Source organism: Salvelinus sp. IW2-2015, linkage group LG18, assembly GCF_002910315.2.
Source record: "Salvelinus sp. IW2-2015 linkage group LG18, ASM291031v2, whole genome shotgun sequence".
Taxonomy (NCBI): domain Eukaryota; kingdom Metazoa; phylum Chordata; class Actinopteri; order Salmoniformes; family Salmonidae; genus Salvelinus; species Salvelinus sp. IW2-2015.
The window spans coordinates 49,305,226-49,329,702 of record NC_036858.1 but is presented as its reverse complement, the minus strand read 5'-3'; the positions used below and the strand labels follow the sequence as shown (position 1 = coordinate 49,329,702).

General features: G+C 44.3%; 1 protein-coding gene across 1 annotated transcript in view; it reads left to right on the top strand.

The window, feature by feature from the left end:
• Positions 1–24,477, top strand: part of LOC111977944 (calcium-activated potassium channel subunit alpha-1a) — a 270,409-nt gene that overhangs the window by 86,677 nt on the left and 159,255 nt on the right. The window contains exon 2 of the mRNA XM_070448702.1: positions 11,369–11,539. Coding sequence (XP_070304803.1) covers positions 11,369–11,539 — 171 coding nt within the window. The remainder of the gene's footprint in view (positions 1–11,368; positions 11,540–24,477) is intronic.

The window sequence follows — 24,477 nt, the reverse complement described above, 5'->3', positions numbered from 1 at the left end:
CCTTGAGATCTTATGGCCTTCCTGTGACATCGGGTGGTGTAGGTGTCCTGGAGGCAGGTAGTTTGCCCCTGGTGATGGCGTTCTGCAGACCTCACTACCCTCTGGAGAGCCTTACGGTTGTGGGCGGAGCAGTTGCCGTACCAGGCGGTGATACAGCCCGACAGGATGCTCTCGATTGTGCATCTGTAGAAGTTTGTGAGTGCTTTTGGTGACAAGCCGAATTTCTTCAGCCTCCTGAGGTTGAAGAGGCGCTGCTGCGCCTTCTTCACAACGCTGTCTGTGTGGGTGGACCAATTCAGTTTGTCCGTGATGTGTACACCGAGGAACTTAAAACTTCCACCTTCTCCACTACTGACCCGTCGATGTGGATAGGGGGGTGCTCCCTCTGCTGTTTCCTGAAGTCCACAATCATCTCCTTTGTTTTTGTTGTGACGTTGAGTGTGAGGTTATTTTCCTGACACCACACCTCGAGGGCCTCACCTCCTCCTGTAGGCCGTCTCGTCGTTGTTGGTATCAAGCCTACCACTGTAGTGTCATCCGCAAACTTGATGATTGAGTTGGAGGCGGCATGGCCACGCAGTCGTGGGTGAACAGGGAGTACAGGAGAGGGCTCAGAACGCACCCTTGTGGGCCCCAGTGTTGAGGATCAGCGGGGTGGAGATGTTGTTACCACCCTCACCACCTGGGGGCGGCCCGTCAGGAAGTCCAGGACCCAGTTGCACAGGGCGGGGTCGAGACCCCAGGGTCTCGAGCTTGATGACGAGTTTGGGGTACTATGGTGTTAAATGCTGAGCTGTAATCGATGAACACATTCTCACATGGGTATTCCTCTTGTCCAGATGGGTTAGGGCAGTGTGCAGTGTGGTTGCGATTGCGTCGTCTGTGGACCTATTGGGTCGGTAAGCAAATTGGAGTGGGTCTAGGGTGTCCGGTAGGTGGAGGTGATATGGTCCTTACTAGTCTCTCAAAGCACTTCATGATGACGGAAGTGAGTGCTACGGGGCGGTAGTCGTTTAGCTCAGTTACCTTAGCTTTCTTGGAACAGGAACAATGGTGGCCCTCTTGACCATGTGGGAACAGCAGACTGGATAAGGATTGATTGAATATGTCCGGTAAACACACCAGCCAGCTGGTCTGCGCATGCTCTGAGGACGCGGCTGGGAATGCCGTCTGGGCTGCAGCCTTGCGAGGGTTAACACGTTTAAATGTTTTACTCACCTCGGCTGCAGTGAAGGAGAGCCCGCAGGTTTTGGTAGGGGGCCGTGTCAGTGGCACTGTATTGTCCTCAAAGCGGGCAAAAAAGTTGTTAGCCTGTCTGGGAGCAAGACATCCTGGTCCTCGACGGGGCGGTTTCTTTTTGTAATCCGTGATTGACTGTAGACCCTGCCACATACCTCTTGTGTCTGAGCTGTTGAATTGCGACTCGATTTTGTCTCTGTACTGAGACTTAGCCTGTTTGTTTGCCTTGCGGAGAGAATAGCTACACTGTTTGATTCGGTCATGCTTCCGGTCACCTTGCCCTGGTTAAAAGCAGTGGTTCGCGCTTTCAGTTTCACGCGAATGCTGCCGTCAATCCACGGTTTCTGGTTTGGGAATGTTTTTATCGTTGCGTGTGGTACGACATCGTCAATGCACTTCCTAATGAACTCGCTCACCGAATCAGCATATCGTCAATATTGTTGTTGGACGCGATGCGGAACATATTCCAATCCGCGTGATCGAAGCAGTCTTGAAGCGTGGATTCAGATTGGTCGGACCAGCGTTGAACAGACCGAGCGGCGGGAGCTGTTGTTGTTGAGTTTCTGTTTGTAGGCTGGAATCAACAAAATGGAGTCGTGGTCAGCTTTTCCGAAAGGGGGGCGGGGGAGGGCCTTATAAGCGTCGCGGAAATTAGTATAACAATGGTCTAGTGTTTTTCCAGCCCTGGTAGCACAATCGATATGCTGATAGAATTTAGGGAGTTTTGTTTTTAGATTAGCCTTGTTAAATCCCCAGCTACGATGAATGCACCTCAGGGTGTGTGGTTTCCAGTTTACAAAGAGTCAGATAAAAGTTCGTTCAGGGCCATCGATGTGTCTGCTTGGGGGGAATGTATACGGCTGTGATTATGATTGACAGAATTCCCTTGGTAGATAATGCGGTCGACATTTGATTGTGAGGAGTTCTAGATCAGGTGAACAGAACGACTTGAGTTCTTGTGTGTGTTATGATATCACACCACTTCTCGTTAATCATAAGGCATACCCCCCCGCCCCTCTTCTTACCGGAAAGATGTTTGTTTCTGTCGGGCGATGCATGAAGAAACCAGCTGGCTGCACCGACTCCGTTAGCGTCCCTTGAGTTAGCCATGTTTCCGTGAAGCAGAGCACGTTGCAATCCCTGATGTCTCTCTGGAATGCTACCCGTGCTCGGATTTCATCAACCTTATTGTCAAGGGACTGGACATTGGCGAGTAGTATGCTAGGGAGTGGAGCGCGATGTGCCCGTCTCCGAAGCCTGACCACGAGACCGCCTCGTTTTCCCCTTTTTCGGCGTCGCACAGGGTCGCCGGCTGGGATCAGATCCGTTGTATTGGGTGGAAAGGCAAAAAACACTGGATCCGTTTCGGGAAAGTCATATTCCTGGTAGGAACGATGATGAGTTGACGTTAATCGTATATTCAGTAGTTCCTCCCGACTGTATGTAATGAAACCTAAGATTACCCGGGGTACCGATGTAAGAAATAACACGTAAAAAAACAAAATACTGCATATTTTCCAAGGAACACGAAGCGAGGCGGCCATCTCTTTTCGGCGCCGGAAGTACCAATAGTTACCAGTAGTTACCTTCTTTGCTTCGTTCTCTGTTTCTCCGTCTGTCTCTCTGTAACATACATTATAACCAGGTCTCCCCTATTGTTAATTGGTCCAGCAGTAAAGTCAACTGAGCTCCTTGTACTACTGTAGCAGATTTTACTGAGCTTTGTGTTTTTTATACAATCATTAGATAATGGAGTATAACACAGAATATATTTGCTGAATGGTTGCTAAAGTGGTAGCCACTGACCATAGCAATCAATGGCATGTGGGACAATACATTTATTTAATTTAAAGGAAAACAATGACAATGACAATACATTTTGGAAATGGAATATCACATCAGTCATAATACAGTATACTGGCAGAATTAAGTAGCTCTGTAGGACTAACTGCAGAGAGAGACATGGGTGTGGCTTCTGCTTGCATCAGTCCTCTACAATACTGGTGGATATAGACTGAGTGCACAAAACATTAAGGACACCTTCCTAATGTGAGTTGCACCCTCCCTTTTGCCCTAAGAATAGCCTCAATTCTTCAGGTCATGGGCTCTACAAGGTGTGGAAAGCGTTTCACAGGGATGCTGACCCATGTTGACTTCAATGCTTCCCACAGTTGTCTCAAGTTGGCTGGATGTCCTTTAGGTGGTGGACCATTCTTGATACACACGAGAAACTGTTGAGCGTGAAAAACCTAGCACCGTTGCAGTCCATGACCGGTGCGCCTGGCACCTACTACCATACCCCGTTCAAAGGCACTTAAATATTGTTTTCTTGCCCTTTCACCCTCTGAATGGCACAAATACACAATCCATGTCTCAATTGTCTCAAGGCTTAAAAATCCTTCTTTAACCTGTCTCCTCCCCTTCATCTACACTGATTGAAGTGGATTTAACAAGTGACACACTCCCAGACACACACCTACACCGCTGACTACTCCGAGATGGATCTTTATATAGCTGTGATACCCTTCACCATAAGGTCTGCTCAGTCCTCTTCCCAAGGCAGCCATATTTCTCACCTTAGCCAATAAGTCATTCACTGTTTCTCTCTTCACTGCTGTTATTGATTGCAGCGCCCTGATGATAGTATTACAGGCATGGGTCATTTTAATGTTTTGTACAGTTAGTGTATATTCAGTTATGAGTCTATATGTGTGGCAGGAGCGTTGAGGACAGTCTATATAGGGCCTTACTGCTTACATAGATAAACTGTGTCAACTACAGAGGCCAACCTCTTGGCCCGTGAAAAGGAACATATTTGCACTCCTGCTGTTCTCTGATTCGTTCTCGCTCTTGCTCTCTCACTCTCTCTCTCTCCTTCCTCCCGCTTTATCCTCCGTCCTCTCATTCGCTCACTCTCCTCTATTACTTTCTCCATCAAACACTTTCTCTATCTCTCTTTTTCCTTCCTTTCTCCATCTCTCTTTTTCCTTCCTTTCTCCATCTCTCTCAATCTTCCCCCTCTCTCCATCTCGCTCTCCATCTCTCTCTCTTTCAGTTTGACATCACAGGTGTGTATATATAGCAGATGGATTCTCTCTTGGCAGCAGTCTTTCTCTGTCCCTGTAGTGAGCTAGGCCCAGCGCCGGCCAGCAGCTCAAATGAAGTAGAAACACTTTGTTGTTTACATTGTCCTCTCCGATCTGTCTAGACATCAGTTTCGACTTATATCCATTATTCATGGTTTCCCCACTAGCACGCACACACACACACACACACACACACACACACACACACACACACACACACGTATACTGTGTGTGAGTGGTTATTAGTGTGCCTGTCCTCCTCCAGTCATGTCAGTTAGATTTATTCCTCAGCCCCTGCCAAGCACATGTTACCACGGCTACATGCCTGGAGAGCTTTGAAGCAGGTGGCCGTCCAACCAGAGCGAAACATTAGCCGTGCCCGCGAATAGTGAACACACATACAGATATAGTGAGCGTCACAAACGCATACCCCTCCGTATTTGCACCATGTGAAAGGTATGAAGCATTCTGGGTATTTGGCAAGGGAGTACTGAAGAGGGCAGGAGAGGGGTGAGGTTACAGCTCTGGTAAGATGTGAAGACGTTATAAAGATCTTATATTGCCTTCTAGCACCCAATAGTGCTTTTTAACACTTGATATTGGCACTCTTGACAAACCATGGCTCCTTATAACAGTGGTTGTATAAATATGAAGTATTAATTCATTTATAATGCATTACACATCGTCCATACATTATTATCCAGCTAAGCATTCATAACAGCGCATAACTCCTGTATGGAAGCATGGATGTTTGCCTACGAAGCAGTCCTGAACCCATTTTCCACTGCATTCCTGGGCTGCGTCCCAAATGGGACACTAAAAGAAGTGCACTTCTTTTGACAAGAGCCCAAAGGTAACAGGTTACCATTTGTGACACTCTCCTGTTGTGTGGGGTCTATAGGCAGCAGCAGCAGATAGCCACAAGAACTGTATCTAAGGCAGCCTTTTAAAAGGAGGTTATTGCCATTTGTTATGGCAGAGAATGTAATTAGGAAAATGGCAGCTGTGGCCATGTTGGATCATTTAAGGAATATAATCCAATTTGAACTGGACAATCCTCTCCAAACAGACTGTAATGGGAAAAACCGTGTGTGTGCCAGCCAGCCAGCCGGCCAGAAAGGAATACTACTGTCACTTTGTCCCTGATAGCCTAAGAACTATATTGGGTACTCTAGTGGCTGGGTTAGTCTGCTGGTATGTACACTACATGATCAAAAGTATGTGGACACCTGCTCGTCGAACATTCCATTCCAAAATCATGGGCATTAATATTGAGTTGGTCCCCCTTTGCAGCTATAACAGCCTCCACTCCTTATTGGAAGGCTTTCCACTAGATGTTGGAACATTGCTGCGCGGACTTGCTTCCGATCAGCCATGAGCATTAGTGAGGTCGGGCACTGATGTTGTGCGATTAGGCCTGGCTCGCAGTCGGCGTTCCAATTCATCCCAAAGGTGTTCGATGGGGTTGAGGTCAGGGTTCTATGTAGGCCAGTCAAGTTCTTCCACACCAATCTCGACAAACCATTTCTGTAGGGACCTCACTTTGTGCACGAGGGCATTGTCATGCTGAAACAGGAAAGGGCTTTCCCTAAACTGTTGCCACAAAGTTGGAAGCACAGAATCGTCTCAAATATCATTGTGTGCTGTAGCATAAAATATTTCCCTTCACTGGAACTAAGGTGCCAAGCCCGAACCATGAAAAACAGCCCCAGACCATCATTCTTCCTCCACTAAACTTTACAGTTGGCACTACGCATTCGGGTAAATAGAGTTCCTGTAGGTATCTGCCAAACCCAGATACGTCTGTTGGACTGCCAGATTGTGAAGCGTGATTCATCACTCCAGAGAATGTGTTTCCACTGCTCCAGAGTCCAATGGCGGCAAGCTTTACACCACTCCAGCCGACGCTTGGCATTGTGCATGGTGATCTTAGGCTTGTGTGCAGCTGCTCTGCCATGGCAACCCATTTCATAAAGCTCCCGACAAACTGTTATTGTGCTAACGTTGCTTCCAGAGGCCGTTTGGAACTCAGTAGTGAGTGTTGCAACCGAGGACAGACAATTTGTATGCGCTACCGTGCTTCAGCACTCGGTGTTCCTGTTCTGTGAGCTTGTGTGGCCTACAGTTGACCAGGGCAGCTCTAGCAGGGCAGAAATTTGATGAACGGACTTGTTGGAAAGGTGGCATCCTATGACGGTGCCACRTTGAAAGTCACTGAGCTCTTTAGGATGGCCATTCTACTGCGAATGTTTGTCTATAATGATTGCATGGCTTGGTGCTTGATTTTATACACCTGTCAGCAACAGGTGTGGCTGAAATAGCCAAATCCACTAATTTGAAGGTGTGTCCACATACAGGACCAGTCAAAAGTTTGGACACACCTACCGTTCAAGGGTTTTTCTTAATTTGTACTATTTTCTATAGTGAAGACATAAACTATGAAATAACACATATGGAATCATGTAATAAACAAAAAAGTGTTAAACAAATAAAAATATAGAATATATTTTTCATTCTTTTAAGTAGACACCCTTTGCCTTGGTGACAGCTTTGCACACTCTTGGCATTCTTTCAACCAGCTTCATGAGGAATGCTTTTCCAACAGTCTTGAAGGAATTCCCACAGATGCTGAGCACTTGTTGGYTGCTTTTCCTTCACTCTGCGGTCCAACTCATCCCAAAACATCTCAATTGGGTTGAGGTCGGGTGATTGTGGAGGCCAGGTCATCTGATGCAGCACTCCATCACTCTCCTTCTTGGTCAAATAGCCATTACACAGCCTGGAGGTGTGTTGGGTCATAGTCCTATTGAAAAGAAATGATAGTCCTACTAAGCGCAAACCAGATGGGATGGCGTATCGCTGCAGAATGCTGTGGTAGCCATGCTGGTTAAGTGTGCCTTGAATTCTAAATAAATCACTGACAGTGTCACCAGTAAAGCACCCCCACACCATCACACCTCCTCCTCCATGCTTCATGGTGGGAACCACACATGCGGAGATCATCCGTTCACCTACTCTGCGTCTCACAAAGACACACTGGTTGGAACCAAAAATCTCAAATTTGGACTCATCAGACCAAAGGACAGATTTCCACCAGTCTAATGTCCATTGCTCATGTTTCTTGGCCCAAGCAAGTCTCTTCTTATTGGTGTCCTTTAGTAGTGGTTTCTTTGCAGCAATTTGACCATGAAGGCCTGATTCCCGCAGTCTCCTTTGAACAGTTGATGTTGAGATGTGTCTGTTACTTATTTGGGCTACAATCTGAGGTGCAGTTAACTCTAATGAACTCTGGGTCTTCCTTTCCTGTGGCGGTCCTCATGAGATCTAGTTTCATCATAGCGCTTGATGTTTTTTGCCACTGCACTTGAAGAAACTTTCAAAGTTCTTGAAATGTTCAGGAATGACTGACCTTCGTGTCTTAAAGTAATGATGGACTGTCATTTCTCTTTGCTTATTTGAGCTGTTCTTGCCGTAATATGGACTTGGTCTTTTACCAAATAGGGTTATCTTCTATATATCACCCCTACCTTGTCACAACACAACTGATTGGCTCAAATGCATTAAGAAAGAAAGAAATTTCACAAATTAACTTTTAACAAGGCACATCTGTTAGTTGAAATGCATTCCAGGTGACCTCATGAAGCTAGGTTGAGAGAATGCCAAGAGTGTGCAAAGCTGTCATCAAGGCAAAGGGTGGCTACTTTGAAGATTCTCAAATATAAAATATATTTTGATTTGTTTAACACTGTTTTTGTTACCACATGATTATTTCATAGTTTTGAYGTCTTCACTATTATTCTACAATGTAGAAAATAGTAAAAGAAAACTTGAATGAGTAGGTGTGTATCCTTTTTTTTGTTACGGGTACTGYCCATTTGTGTATATATAGTGTTTCTTCTCTTGCTTCATAGTTCTTAGAATGAGATGGATTAGTATGTCTAGGGCCCTGAGTTTTCCATGATCATGACCTGGCAAGGAAAAACTCAGGGCTGTGACTCTGTGGCGTCAAACACAAATAAACCAAGGGGGGAAAAAAACAATACATGTAGGTCAGTTGTATTCTGGGTAATTTCCACCTGTTCAGTATTCAGACTGTTGGAATACCTTAGGATGTCAGACACAGTATCATGTCACCCAAACACACACTACTGTCCCAGTCTGCTGACGTCACATAGTCCATTAACCAGAGACTCCGTTGGTATGGTTCTGACTCGTCTGTCGGCCGGTCCAGAGCATACCCGGGTGCAAACACTATTTAAAATCATTCAAAATACTTTATATGGACTTGATTGAGTTTGCCTGGCTTAATGAACCAATGGAAAAGTACCAAAACGTTCAACTCCAGTCATTTGACACTCGATGCAGACTTACGCAAACGCTCAAAGTATATGAAAGATTTCACATAGTGTTTGAACACAGGTCTGGTCCAGAGTGGACGAGCAGTGTCAGTGGGTCGTAATAAAATATTAACTACTACCCTGCCGTTAATACAACCCAGCTTCCTTGGAAGGGAGAGCGGGCCGCAGTCGAGAGCTCTGAAAGTTACTGGAGTGCCAGGGATTCTCTGTGACGCCATTCGCTGGGCTACACCCTATGGTTTAAGGGCCTAGCGGTGACACGCTGACCTTTACCTCGCCAGGCGGTATGCACTGTGTGTGTGCTTGCAATCAAACCATGCAACTTAATGGCTGAAGGGGAAACATGTCAAAGGAAGTATTATTAGAGTGAGTGGATGTCTAAGCAGCTGCCTACGTAAGTAGCACTGCAGAGTATGGCGAGTCAATGCATTACAATGCAACTGTGCTCTGCTCATTCATTCAGTCACAAGATGAAGGGTTGAGGGGCCTGCATGACAACATTAGTTGTATGCCACTATACACCCCTAGGATGAATGAACTTACAGGCCCATGTGGGCAAAAGCAACAGAACGACTACACACACTCACACACTCACAAACACACATTCAACATATGGCAGAGGCGTGTTTGACAACCCTGACAGTGTGCGATATGATGGAAGTGGGTGTTTGTGTCTTTACCTCCACTCTTATGCATCAGCAAGCCAGAGCCTCACATTGCCATGCTAGAGCTCTTTCTCTCCATTACACTGTCTATAGGGACTCAAGTGATTGCTACCTTGGACCTCTTACTATTATGCAGATCTTGTGTCGGTTCATATGGTCATGTATTAATTAGGTAGATTCTATGAATACTTTAGATGGCACCTTGTGGAGCTATACAGTACATGTACCCTCCAAGCCCACTCTCATTTCAGGCACATGGTGCTAGATACTCTTGTTCGAACATTGCAGATAGAARTAGAACCTATAGAGCAGCTGTCATGATTCCCTATTTCTATATGAAATAATAAACTCAGCAAAAAACAAAAGTCCCTTTTTCAGGACCCTGTCTTTCAAAGATAATTCGTAAAAACCTAAACTTCACAGCTCTTCATTGTAAAGGGTTTAAACACTGTTTCCCATGCTTGTTTAATGAACCATAAACAATTAATGAACATGCACCTGTGGAACGGTCGTTAAGACACTAACAGCTTACAGGCGGTAGGCAATTAAGGTCCCAGTTATGAAAACTTAGGACACTAAAGAGGCCTTTCTACTGACTCTGAAAAACACCAAAAGAAAGATGCCCAGGGTCCCTGCTCACCTGCATGAACGTGCCTTAGGCATGCTGCAAGGAGGCATGAGGACTGCAGATGTGCCAGGGCAATAAATTGCAATGTCCGTACTGTGAGATGCCAAAGACAGCGCTACAGGGAACAGGACGGACAGCTGATCGTCCTCGCACTGGCAGACCACGTGTAACAACACCTGCGGGACAGGTACAGGATGGCAGCAACAACTGCCCGAGTTACACCAGGGACGCACAATCCCTCCATCAGTGCTCAGACTGTCCGCAATAGGCTGAGAGAGGCTGGACTGAGGACTTGTAGGCCTGTTGTAAGGCAGGTCCTCACCGGACATCACCGGCAACAATGTCGCCTATGGGCACGAACCCCCCCGCTGGACCAGACAGGACTGGCAAAAATGTCTCTTCACTGACGAGTCGCGGTTTTGTCTCACCAGGGGTGATGGTCAGATTCACATTTATCGCTGAAGGAATGAGCGTTACACCGAGGCCTGTACTCTGGAGCGGGATCGATTTGGAGGTGGAGGGTCCGTCATGGTCTGGGAGGGTGTATCACAGCATCATCGGACTGAGCTTGTTGTCATTGCAGGCCATCTCAATGCTGTACTTACAGGGAAGACATCCCTCCTCCCTCATGTGGTACCCATCCTGCAGGCTCATCCTGACATGACCCTCCAGCATGACAAAGCCACCAGCCATACTGTTCGGTCTGTGCGTGATTTCCTGCAAGACAGGAATGTCAGTGTTCTGCCATGGCCAGCGAAGAGCCGGATCTCAATCCCATTGAGTACGTCTGGGACCTGTTGGATCGGAGGGTGAAGGCTAGGGCCATTCCCCCCAGAAATGTCCGGGAACTGTAGGTGCCTTGGTGAAGAGTGGGGTAACAACTCACAGCAAGAACTGGCAAATCTGTGCAGTCCATGAGGAGGAGATGCACTGTAGTACTTAATGCAGCTGGTGGCCACACCAGATACTGTCTGTTACTTTGATTTTGATCCCCCCTTTGTTCAGGGACACATTATTCCATTTCTGTTAGTCACATGTCTGTGGAACTTGTTCAGTTTATGTCTCAGTTGTTGAATCTTGTTATGTTCATACAAATATTTACACATGTCAAGTTTGCTGAAAATAAACGCAGTTGACAGTTTTTTTTTTTTTACAGGGACAGTGCACATGAATCAACGTGAGAGGACATTTATTTTTTTGCTGAGTTTAGGTGTCTGATCAACAAAATGTTAACGCAATCTTTCTCTCTCTTTCTCCATCTCTCACTCCTCAATTTCTCGCTCCCCAATCTCTTGCTTCTCCATCTCTCTCTCGTTCTCTCCTCCATCTCTCTCTCTTTCCTCCATTTCTCTCTCGTTCTCTCCTCCATCTCTCTCTCCCCTTTTCTTCTAGGAGGTTCAGAAGGTGAATAATCCTGCTAACAGTCAGGCAGCAGATGGGACACCTAAGGGTCCTGATGAGAAGGACGAAGTGGTACCTGCCAGCGAGGTGGGGTGGATGACCTCTGTGAAGGACTGGGCCGGGGTCATGATATCAGCACAGACACTCACCGGCAGAGTCCTGGTACGTGCCCGAAGCATGTTTCTGTCTGTGTGCACGTGTGTGTGTGTAGGGGTGTGTTGGTGCTTTTATTTTGAGCTGCTCTCAATCTCAAACCCCTGAAGATATTCTACCTGTCGTTCATATTATGTCAGAAAGTGTGTGATGTCAGACGTAATAGACCGAGCAGAAATATAACTGAGTTATTAAATTGACATGCCTGACTGGGATAGCATGTCAATTTACTGGGATACATTCTCCATATGCCTTAATGGGATGTTTTTGTGAAATGGGGAATCAGCTACGTTACTGTTAGATTGGAGGGTGCGTAGAACATGTGGTGTGTGTTTCTAACCAAAGACTGACAGGGTACACAGGGGTTGGAGGGAGGGAGCAAAGGACCCCTTGTCTGTGTCTGCTGCAGTGTAATCAGCTGATGATACATCTGTCTGCTAGGCAGTGCTGGAATAAAGCATCTGGACTCCCAGCATGAGCTGTACTTAAAACCAGACAAAGGAAACCCCTACATTTTACAAGGGAAGAAACTCATATATTTTATTTGTAAAGGTAGAATGTTATCTTTTTTGAAATACTGACACATATAACATATGATAAGCCTGATTGTAAGACATAAAGGCTAATAAATGCTTATTAAAAAAAAGTCATACTTGCAGGCTTTAGGTAAAGTTCCAAAATGTATTGATTTAGGTGTTTCGTAGATGTTTAGTGTTTTGGGGGACTGAATAAATACGAAACTCGGAGCGTTGACCAAAACAAACACACAAAACTATAAAACCACCAACCCTAAAAGTGTAATTGTTAATATTTGGTGAGATGTGAATTCTTCACGTCTACTTAGAATATGTGTGGGGGTGTGTGTTCTCTCTAAAGCACCTGTCTGATATTGAGGAGAAATTAAGCAGAGGTCTGTATAGAGCAGTACTCTGCATAGAAATATCTCACCTACTGTGGTCTGTGCTACTTCTGATATTGTCTAGGTTTCTGCACCATATGCCTGCTTACTGACGCTGTAATGATATGCACGGGAATGCACTCTAAACAGTTAAGTGTGTATACAGGTGAATGAGTGTGCGTGTGCACGATTCAAGTGTTTGCACACATCTTGACATGTACAGTGTGTGTGGGCGGTGTTGTGGGACTCTTGCCATCCATCAGGCCTTTTCTGCAGATCAAAGCTGCGAGGAGCGTCTGTGTTCGCTGAGCCCGTTTCCATGTTACCATAGCAACTACAGTGTAGCCGTACTCAATCATCTGAACTGTGCAGGACAGGGGTAACACACACAGGGTGGCGTGTATACCATGTAGATTCAGTGACATAGGGAAGATAAATAAAGAAACCGATGTATGCGCTTAGAGCCCTAGGTCTCTGTTCATGTGCTGGTCTTGATGACTTTGCTGCTAATAAAGATCAAGTGTGCTCTGGGGCTTAGGTGTATTTAGATTCCTCTGGAAATTAGCTATCACAACTTCGCCCCAATGCCTTCTGTCGAGGGGGTACTGTCAAGAGAATTATGTTCTCAATGTTCATAAACCAATTCAATTAAACTACTCAGGTTTTTTTATTAGTTTATTATCCAATAGGCCACAAAGTGTCCTATCCTATCCCCCCTTTGATACATGGCTCTGCCCATGTATCAATATTGCCGCATATATAAACAATGACTGAGGTAAGATTAGTAAATTATCCTTATGTCTGACATTATCTTGTAGGAGCGCCCCTTTCATTCTCTATATGTCCAATTCTCCCTGGGGCGTTCATTCATGTCTATCCTGTAACAATTCTCTGTCAAGTGTCTTATCTACTTTAAGATGTATCTGTGCTGCTTTCACAGGCACTAGTCAATGCTACTATTTCGGCCTGTTGTGCCGAATAATTTCTAGGTAATGGTTCAGTGTCAGGCCCCTTTTGTCTCCACTCAGTAACAGCCCCCCTTCCTCCTCCTCCTCTCTGCTCCCAAACCATCAAGGTCTCAGCAGTGCAGGGAGGGCTTCTCAGTCTGCCCTTCCTCCTATCTGTCTGTCGCTCTTTCTCATAACAGTCAGTATCAAATATGGGTTGTTTCCAAATATTTACTTAAAATCACCCGTCTATGGTGGCAATCTCTAAGGTTATTACATAGTTTGATTAAGGTTACTTCGATGCTCTCAATGATCCTGAATCACCACAGCTGTCATATATCCCTGTCCTGTTGGCTTCGATTAGGTTCTAAATACTTAACATAAGTCTACCATTAATCCAAGGCTATGCCATTTCTTTCTTCTCATTGGTTCAAATTACAAATATGTCAAAGAACTATAAACTCGTTCATAATTATCCATTACACAAATTACCTTAAAATCAGTATCACCAATGACCTTAAATTGATTATCCAAATGGCCCTCCCATGAGGCTGATCAGACCCCAAAGGAAAGCCCTGATAGAGGTCAAAGGTCATACCACCCTTTTACAGTCGTGTTTCATACTATATTATACAAATGAAAGAAAACCATCAAACATTTTCTACATGTTGTATCCCCGATTCCCAGAACATTCCCTTTATCAAAAGAATTCACGTGTTTAATTAAAACTCAGAAAATAAAACTTCTAATATTCCATATGTGAGTGTACCCCTTTAAGATATCGTCTCTCTGGGAAACATGGAAATCTCCTCCAACCCAAACGTTTACTACAAACAAAACCTAATATCCATCGTACTCCCTCTAATCATAAGTTTCCCTTAATTTAACATACGATTTGACTAGTTTGGCCCAAGCTTGCTTTGCAACATTAAAACCCATTTAGTCGGTCTGCAAACAGTCTCTCAAAGTGCTTGATAGGAATACCCTGCCATTAGACACACACAACAGTGATCAATGTACACTGTCCCTGTAAAATAAAATGAACTCAACCTGCAATCCACTTTACTGACCTGACGTTGTTCCACGTAATGGAAACAGATTATAATGTTAGAATACATTGACCTTCTGTTCCAATTCACTGGTGTTACCTAAACAATCAAACCAAAAATTAATAATCAAAACTATCACGAATCCTTTACGATTCAACTATTCAGACCTGAATCTCTTACAGCCAAATATAGCCCAGTGAGCGCGACTAACTGTCCTCTTCTTACCAGTGGACAAGAATATAACCTCTCCTAATTAACTTCCTGCCTTACCGCTATCGTACGATTAAAACCAAACTTACAACTGTCCCGTCTTTCGGCTTCACCCATATGAATTGTTCCAGCCTTAAAAGTAATATGTAAATCGCCAAAATGTATAACCTACATCAGCCAATCCATAAGAATAAAAACACATTTCGATGGGCACAACTCTATCGCAATTATCTCTCCGTTATTATTTAGAATTCATCTGATTTAGGTGACTGTCTCTTCTATGATTCAGTAATTTAAATACGACTCCATTCTCAATACGTTATTCCAGCGAACCATTTAGGCAAGACACCGTCTTGCATCGAAATTCGCTTCGCTATTATTTTGAATGAATTAGTCTCTCAATTTAACCTAAACAATCTATTAAAACGTTCAGTTTATATCTTATCCAAACACTAGCGAACGTATCTTTCCAGGCAAAACATACCAATAGTTGAATTATAATAAAAAAACAGATTTTAGTCAATCGGTACATAGGCTGAGATGCGAACCCGAGTCTCCCGCGTTGTAGGCAAGAGTTCTACCCCTCGACCACCAACGCTATCGAAATGATTGAGACGCAAATAACCCTATTATTGAATTAAAGGTCCAAGCGTTTCACCAGCGAGGATTCTCATTAATCTCGCTCTCGTTGTCTCTGCCTCTCTCTTTCTCTCCCGATTGTCACGCCTGTCCTTCCCCTTAGTTGAATTACAATTTTGGTGGTTGTGTCCTACTCGGTCACAATGTTTACAGGGAGCCTTACACTCCCGGGCGAAATGTCCTGTCTCATTGCAATTGAAACACCGCTTCTTATCGCAATTAAAACACCGCTTCTCTCCGTCTCTGTCATCGCGTTTTTCTGTTTTTCCCCTTCTGTTTAAAATCTTTCCTGCTTTTCCCCAAGAGTGGCGATGAAATATTCCGTTTCTGTCTGACCTTTCTTACTTTCCTTTTCCTTGAAGCCTCCTTTATGCTTCTCTACAATTACCCTGATAGTTACCATTAGGTACTGATCTCCTTTCTTTTCTATTCCTCCTCTGATTCTGGCTGTAGGCGTCTGACCTTTTTCTCTTTGTTCTTGCCTTTGACCCTCTCTCCTATCCTTTCTGTCTCTATCAGCCTACGTCCTCGTTCGGTTACATTTTCATAACTTTCCCTATGGTAGCTAGCCCTATCCTATCCTCATCCGACTCATCCGACTCCCTCTGCTCCAGGAGGTTCCCCATATGGGGGTGGTGGTGGCRGGACGGGAAGCACTGGCTGCCGTCTCCTCACCACCACTGTTTCATCATCAGGATTCTCTCTCCACGCCGGGTCTATCCGGGTGGGCTATAATTTAGGTTTATGGGAGACCTCCAGAGGAGCCGTGGGAGTTATTGTTCCTAGTTGCTGGCTACTTACATCTTCCTTCTTTTTTACTTCCTTTTTCTTTTCTCCCTCTGCTCTCTTCCTCGCCTTGGCTAACCATACCCTCGCTGTGTCTAGCCCCTCTGCCCGTTGTTAATCTGGCTTGTCTCCACATGCCTTACGTATCTGTCTTATCATTAGTTCCAACTTTTCTACGTCCAAACTTCCATCAAATCCATACTCCTTCCTCCACTTTAAACAGAAGTAGACATTTCTTTTATCTTCTGTTTGCATATCCCGCTCATCTCTGGTTAATTCTGGAACCTCCTTTGAGGATTTACTACCCATGTTTAGTAAAACCTTGTGTTTTCTATGCTTATTCTCTCAACCTGCATGTATGTATTTCTATGATCTATGTATGTGCTCTTTTCCCCGTTATCCAATTACTATATCTGCTCTCCTGCACAATCTATGTGTGTGTCTCATTAATCTCTTACTCAATTGCTATCTTCCWTTACGATTGTGTGTGCTTTTAAAATTCTGATTAAATTCTTCCTATGTGTCTCACTATTGATGTGTATGTCACTACTCCCTATGTGTGGGCTCACACTCTGTGTATTTCGCTATCTCTTAACCTATGTGTGCTTTTCCTTTCTTGAAACTTTATCTATAGTGGTGTCTTTCGATTGGACATTAGGTCTCACCGTTTACAACCTATAAGCTATTTTCCAGAGGTCATAAATCCCTAGTCAGCAGCCTATTGTTCTGTTGTTCCTTGTTCTTTTTACGTTAATATCTCGTATCTCACTCCGCCGCTATATTAGGTTTCCCTTCTTTCTCCATTTTTTGGACTTTTTTTCAGTATTGTCTTTTGAATCGGATCTATGGCTAATTCACTTTTGTTAATTGGCCATTTAAGTTATTTGTTCGCATAGGACAGTAATTCTATCTCACAAACCTTAGCAATATCCTCACACTTTAGGATTTTATTTAGGTATGTCTTTTGAATTGGATCTATGGCTAATTTACCACATGTTAATTAACCATTTAAGTTCTCCTATTTGCACAAACTCCCCGTCCTATCTCACAGCACCTATTTACTTCCCTGGCTAATAACCTCTCGGCCATCCCTCAAATAACCTTTCGGCCATTCCTGTGCTAGTGCACATGCACCTCAGATCATTGCGGACCTGCTCCCTCAAWTTTTTTTTTGCTAATACACAAAGTAAAAGTCTCCTATTACAGAAGTATTCAGACCCTTTGCTATGAGACTCGAAATTAATGTAAGGTGCATCCTGTTTCCATTGATCATCCTGGAGATGTTTGAACAACTTGATTGGAGTCCAACTGTGGTAAATTCAATTGATTGGACATGATTTGGAAAGGCACACCTGTCTATATAAGGTCCCACAGTTGACAGTCCATGTCAGAGCAAAAACCAAGTCATGAGGACAAAGGTGTCCACCAAGGAACCACCAAGGCTCTTCCAAACTGAGCTATCAGGGGAGAAGGGCCTTGGTCAGGGAGGTGATCAAGAACCCAATGGTCACTCTGACAGAGCTCCAGAGTTCCTCTGTGGAGATGGAAGAACCTTCCAGAAGGACAACCATCTCTGCACCACTCTACCACTCAGGCCTTCTTGGTAGAGTGGCCAGACAGAAGCCACTCAGTAAAGGCACATGACAGCCCGCTTGGAGTTTGCCAAATGACACCTAAAGACTCTCAGATCATGAGAAACAAGATTTTTTGGCCTGATGAAACCAAGATTGAACTCTTTGGCCTGAATGCCAAGAGTCATGTCTGGATGAAACCTGGCACCATCCCAACGGTGAAGCATGGTGGTGGCCACATCATGCTGTGGCAATGTTTTTCAGAGGCAGGGACTGGGAGACTAATCAGGATCGAGGAAAAGATTAACAGAGCAAAGTACAGAGAGATCCGAACATCTCTGGAGAGACCTGAAAATAGCTGTGCAGCGACAATCCCCATCCAACCTGACAGAGCTTGAGAAGATCTGCAGAAAAGAATGGAAGAGACTTCCCAAATACAGGTGTGCCAAGCTTGTAGCATCATACCCAAGAAGACTTGAGGCTGTAATCGCTGCCAAAGGTGCTTCAACAAAGTACTGAGTAAAGGGTCTGAATACTTATGTAAATGTGATATTTCAGTTTATTTGTGATAAATTTGTTAACATTTCTAAAAACCTGTTTGTGCTCTGTCATTATGGGATATTGTGGTTAGATTGATGAGGGGGRAAAAAACAATATAATACTTTTAGAATAAGGCTGTAACGTAACAAAATGTGGGAAAAAGTCAAAGGGTCTGAATACTTTCTGAAGGCACTGTAGTGTATGTACATATACTGAGTGTACAACACTTGAAGAACACCTGCCCTTTCCACGACATACTGACCAGGTGAAAGCTATGATCCCTTATTGAAGTAATTTGTTAAATCAACTTCAATCAGTATAGATGCAGGCGAGGAGATAGGTTAAAGAAGGATGAGACATGGATTGTGTGTGGCATTCAGAGGGTGAATGGGCAAGACAAAATATTTTAGTGCCTTTTGAACGGGGTATGGTAGTAGGTGCCAGGCGCACCGGTTTGTGTCAGGAAATGCAACGCTGCTGGGTTTTTCACGCTCAACAGTTTCCCGTGTGTATCTAAAATGGTCCATCACCCAAAGGACATCCAGCCAACTTGACACAATCGTGAGAAGCATTGGAGTCAACATAGGCCTGTGGACTACTTTCAACACCTTGTAGAGTCCATACCCCGATGAATTGAGGCTGTTCTGATGGCTATAAAGCAGGGGGGGGGGTGGGGGTGCGCAACTCAATATCAGGAAGGTATCCTAATGTTTGTGTACTTCATGTAAACATTAAGAACACCATCTCTTTCCCCCTTTTGTAGGCCCGCAGCCACCAGTTCTAGTGCATTCCTACTGAAACCAAAAAAATATTGAAACACAGAACAAAAACCTTTCAGTTATAGAACTTATATTGTCCTGCCTTTCAAGCTTTGCAAATAAAATGTACAACCAGGAACACTTCTGTACTGAATAGCCATTCAGGTTTCTCTTCATCACTACTCCAGAATAGGTCTGGTTTCTGTTGTTGCATTTAAAAAAAACAAATGTACTCTTAAATCATATAAAGTACAGTAAAATACATGCAGTTAATTATTGATCTTCTCATTTATGGCATTGAACCTACCTTCAATTTCCAGAGCCAGTATCCCCCTGTCTCAACTGAGCGCACATGATCTTTTGATTTCTTGTTAGGTGAGAGGTGACATAGGGTTCTGGATCATAGGTGTTTTGATCTGGTTAGAAGTTATGAGTTTTGGTTTTAGCCATATTATCAGTTGACCATTTTTCTTTGAGGGTGAACTTGTGGTTGGATCATGTTGACAATGCATCGTAACGTATTTTAAATACGTGATGTAGATCAGCTTCCTGAAATACTGTCATTGAGATCCTTTGTCCAAGGGGTTAATTGTGTGTTTTATCCCAGTTGAAAATATATTTTTTTATTTGTCCCCTGGCATATTGACTACACTGGTTTCATAACCTAATAATTTCGCGCCCTCTGTCTTATTTTCACTAGGCTCCCATCCCATGTCTCCTTGAATAGCAAGGCTTGGTGCAAGCTAAGGTAACGTCTTCTGGCTCTGTTCTGATAGAGTTAGCCCTGTTTTTGGCTTCTTACAACCCCCAGATTCCAGCAGCATAGTTCAATATAGGTGTTGTGCGTGTGTGTTGTCTTTTAATGGAGCCAATATCCCGCGGCTGAATCACTGAAACCATTACAGCTCATCAATCGATCTCTCACATGGAACGCAACAGTGAGCAGGTGCAGAACAGCCTGTGTGTGGTTTCGTTGGTTGTCTTGAATGGGAGCCAAACCCGGGTTGAATCACTGAAACCCATTATCAGCTCATCACAATCAATTCTCCCATGTAAGCGCACAAGTGAGCAGTGTACACAACACATCCACCACCACACACAACACCACACATTCACACACACACACACACACACACACACACACACACACACCACACACACACACACACACACACACACACACCACACACACACGTCCTCATTTTCCACCAGGTCATTCTCACCTTGTGCAACATTAAGGGAATGGTAGTTACATTTATCGCTCTGTCTGTTCCTTGTATGTGTGTGTGTTAACCTTAACCATTAGAGAGGGAAAAACTAAATTGACCCAAATGTTTCTAACCGACAGATATGGAGTTGTAGAATAAGCATGTATGGTTCCAAATTCATATGTGAATTACTAGAGACCAAGTGTTTGGAGATTATTCAAATATTAAAGAGATGGTAGGAGTGACCGCCTGCCAGCATCGCTCGCTCTCTGTCTCTCTGTTCTCTGTCTGTCTGTCTGTCTGTGGGGAGTGAGAGACGCTTTATAGCGATATGACAACAACAAAGAAGAGTATCTGAGTGATTCAGCAGGTTGTGACACTACAGTAAATGGTTAATCCACTCACCATGTCCCTGGTCCATAGACCTCTGGGTTAACTGTAATCTCATAATGTGAAGAGGAAGGGAATGCTTCCAGTGAAGGATTATATCCTCTCTATTATTGATATAGTCCTCTATTTCTTCTCCCTGCTATTACTGGACTCTGCAGGACCAGACTGCAGGCAGAAATGGGTCAGAGCAGACATCCTTCTTGCTTTATGGGATCTTGAGTGGGAACCAGAACCATCTGCTGTCATGGCCTTTTTCCCAACCTGTGGGCGGTGGCCATCCCACTCTCTCTCCCTTCTCGCTCTCTCTCTCTTGACTTGATCCTATATCCACATCGCATGGAGCTACAGAGGGTGGTGCGGACAGCATAGTACATCACTGGAGCCAAGTTCCCTGCCATCCAGGACCTCTATATCAGGTGGTGTCAGAGGAAGCCCGGAAAATTCCAGCCAACCTAGCCATTCTCTCTGCCTCCGCACGGCAAGCAGTACCGGGAGCAACAAGTTCTTACACCAACAAGCCTCCTGAACAGCTTCTATCCCATAGACTGCTAAATAGCTAACAAAATGCCTACATGACTATCTGAGTTGAACCTTTTTGAAGCTAATGTCCTGTCTGGAGGAAACCTGGCACCATCCCTACGGTGAAGCATGGTGGTGGCAGCATCATGCTGTGGGGATGTTTTTCAGTGGTAGGGACTGGGAGACTAGTCAGGATCAAGGCAAAGATGAACGGAGCAAAGTACAGAGAGATCCTTGATAAAAACCTGCTCCACAGCGCTCAAGACCTCAGACTGGGGGCGAAGGTTCACCTTCCRACAGGACAACGACCCTAAGCACACAGCCAAGACAATGCAGGAGTGGCTTCGGGACAAGTCTCTGAAAGTCGTTGAGAGGCCCAGCCAGAGCCCTGACTTGAACCCGATCGAACATCACTGGAGAGACCTGAAAATAGCTGTGCAGCAACGCTCCCCATCCAACCTGTGAGAGCTTGAGAGGATCTGCACAGAAGAATGGGAGAAACTCCCCAAATACAAGTGTGCAAAGCTTGTAACGTCATACCCAAGAAGACTCAAGGCTGTAATCGCTACCAAAGGTGCTTCAACAAAGTACTGAGTAAAAGGTCTGAGTACTTGTGTAAATGTGATATTTCAGTTTTACATTTTTAATGAATTAGCAACATTTCTATAAACCTGTTTGTGCTTTGTCATTATGGGGTTTTGTGTGTAGATTGATGAGGGGAACATACATTTTAATACATTTTAGAATGAGGCTGTAACAAAATGTGGAAAAAGTCAAGGGGTCTGAATACTTTCCGAAGACACTGTATATCCTGATGCCTAGTCAACTTACCCCTATACATACATCCCTGCACATTGTAAATATGCTATTGGCACTGACACTGAAATTAACCCGGTATATAGCTTAATGATTTTGTTGTGTTCTTCTTATTTCTATTTATTATGTATTTTTGTTCTACTTTATTTTGTAGTACTGTATATTGATTACTGCATTGCTTAAAACCACTCTCTTCTCTATCCTCTACCCTCTATCCCTGTTTCCACACACAGTACTGACCCCCTCTATCCTGTCTCTATCCAAGTCCTACTGGGACTTGGGGCTTGGATAACTGTATTGTAGGCAGTTTCCACTGTTGTGTAGTTAGTTTTGTAATGTGTGTAGTTAGTTGTGTACTGGGCTGGTAAAGGCTGACAGCAGTATTTGAACTGGCTAATTATCCTCTCCCATGGAGCGTGTTTGTACGTGGAGCTGATCTGCTGCTGTCATCAACACACACTAAAACAGTGTCCACAGCCATAGAGACAGCCTGGTTTAGAAGTGGATGCCACGTCCGCCCTCTCTAAATGATTTCTCAGTGAATAGCAGCCTATCCAGGAAATCCATCTCCTCCTCATCTCTTCATCCCACATCTAGTGTAACGATGTATCGCCACGGAGAGTGTGCTCTCACATAATGCAACTCAATTGAATCTAGTTTGTTGTTTAAGAGTCTCATAGTTTCATATTCTGTCTGTCGCGTTGTCTCAGCTGGCACGAGGTTTGTGTGTGTGCGTGCATTCATTCGTGCCAGGGCCAAATCGTATGGGAGTTAACCATACGCAGCTTATTTGTCTTTTGCCATAATTTATCAGAGGAATCGATGGCAATCCAATCCAGCATTGATTCAGTCATGCGGTCTGTTGATGGATGACTGTTTATACAGGCTGAGACCCGGGGGACTGATGGACGGACGGACGGAGTGCAGAGAGACATGGGTGTGGCTTCTGCTAGAGTCCTCTATAATTATAACACAATAAGATGGGCAAGGGTCCTCTATAATACACTCTATAATATAATACACTATACTAACAGTAGCTCTGTAGGACTAACTGCAGAGAGAGACATGGGTGTGGCTTCTTCAAGAGTCAGTCCCCTACTGCAAGGGTCCTCTATAATACACTATACTAGCAGTAGCTCTGTAGGACTAACTGCAGAGAGAGACATGGGTGTGGCTTCTGCTTTCATCAGTCCTCTACAATACTGGTGGATATACAGTGCCTTGCAAAAGTATTCATCCCCCTTGGCGTTTTTCCTATTTTGTTGCATTACAACCTGTAATTTAAGTATATTTTTATTTGGATTTCATGTAATGGACATACACAAAATAGTCCAAATTGGTGAAGTGAAAAAAGATGAAAAAAGAAAACTTGTTTAAAAAAAGAAAGAAAAGTGGTGCGTGCATATGTATTCATCCCCTTTGCTATGAAGCCCCTAAATAAGATCTGGTGATAGATTGCACACAGGTGGACTTTATTTAAGTGTCACATGGTCTCAATATCCTGTTCTGAAAGGCCCCAGAGTCTGCAACACCACTAAGCAAGGGGCACCATGAAGACAAAGGAGCTCTCCAAACAGGTCAGGGACAAAGTTGTGGAGAAGTACCAATCCGGGTTGGGTTCTAAAAAAAGATCAGAAACTTTGAACATCCCACGGAGCACCATTAAATCCATTATTAAAAAATGGAAAGAATATAGCACCACAACAAACTTGCCAAGAGAGGGCCACCCACAAAAACTCATGGACCAGGCAAGGAGGGCATTAATCAGAGAGGCAACAAAAATCCCAAAGATAACCCTGAAGGAGCTGCAAAGCTCCACAGCGGAGATTGGAATATCTGTCCATAGGACCACTTTAAGCCGTACACTCCACAGAGCTGTGCTTTATGAGCTTCTTGGCCATCAAGGAAAACAATGTGTCTGGCGCAAACCCAACACCTCTCATCACCTCGAGAATACCATCCCTGTGGGGATGTTTTTCATCGGCAGGGACTGGGAAACTGGTCAGAATTGAAGAAATGATGGATGGCGTTAAATACAGGGAAATCCTTGAGGGAAACTTGTTTCAGTCTTCCAGAGATTTGAGACTGGGACGGAGGTTCACCTTCCAGCAGGACAATGACCCTAAGCATACTGCTGAAGCAACACTCGAGTGGTTTAAGGGGAAACATTTAAATGTCTTGGAATGGCCTAGTCAAAGCCCAGATCTCAATCCAATTGAGAATCTGTGGTATGACTTAAAGATTGCTGTACACCAGCAGAACCCATCCAACTTGAAGGAACTGGAGCAGTTTTGCCTTGAAGAATGAGCAAAAATCGCTGTGGCTAGATGTGCCAAGCTTATAGAGACATACCCCAAGAGACTTGCAGCTGTAATTGCTGAGAAAGCTGGCTCTACAAAGTATACATTTTTGGGGGGTGAATAGTTATGCACGCTCAAGTTTTCAGTTTTTTTGTCTTATTTCTTGATTGTTTCACAATAAAAAATATTTTGCATCTTCTAAGTGGTAGGCATGTTGTGTAAATGAAATGATACAAACACCCCAAAAATCCATTTTAATTCCAGGTTGTAAGGCAACAAAATAGGAAWATTCCAAGGTGGGTGAATACTTTCTCAA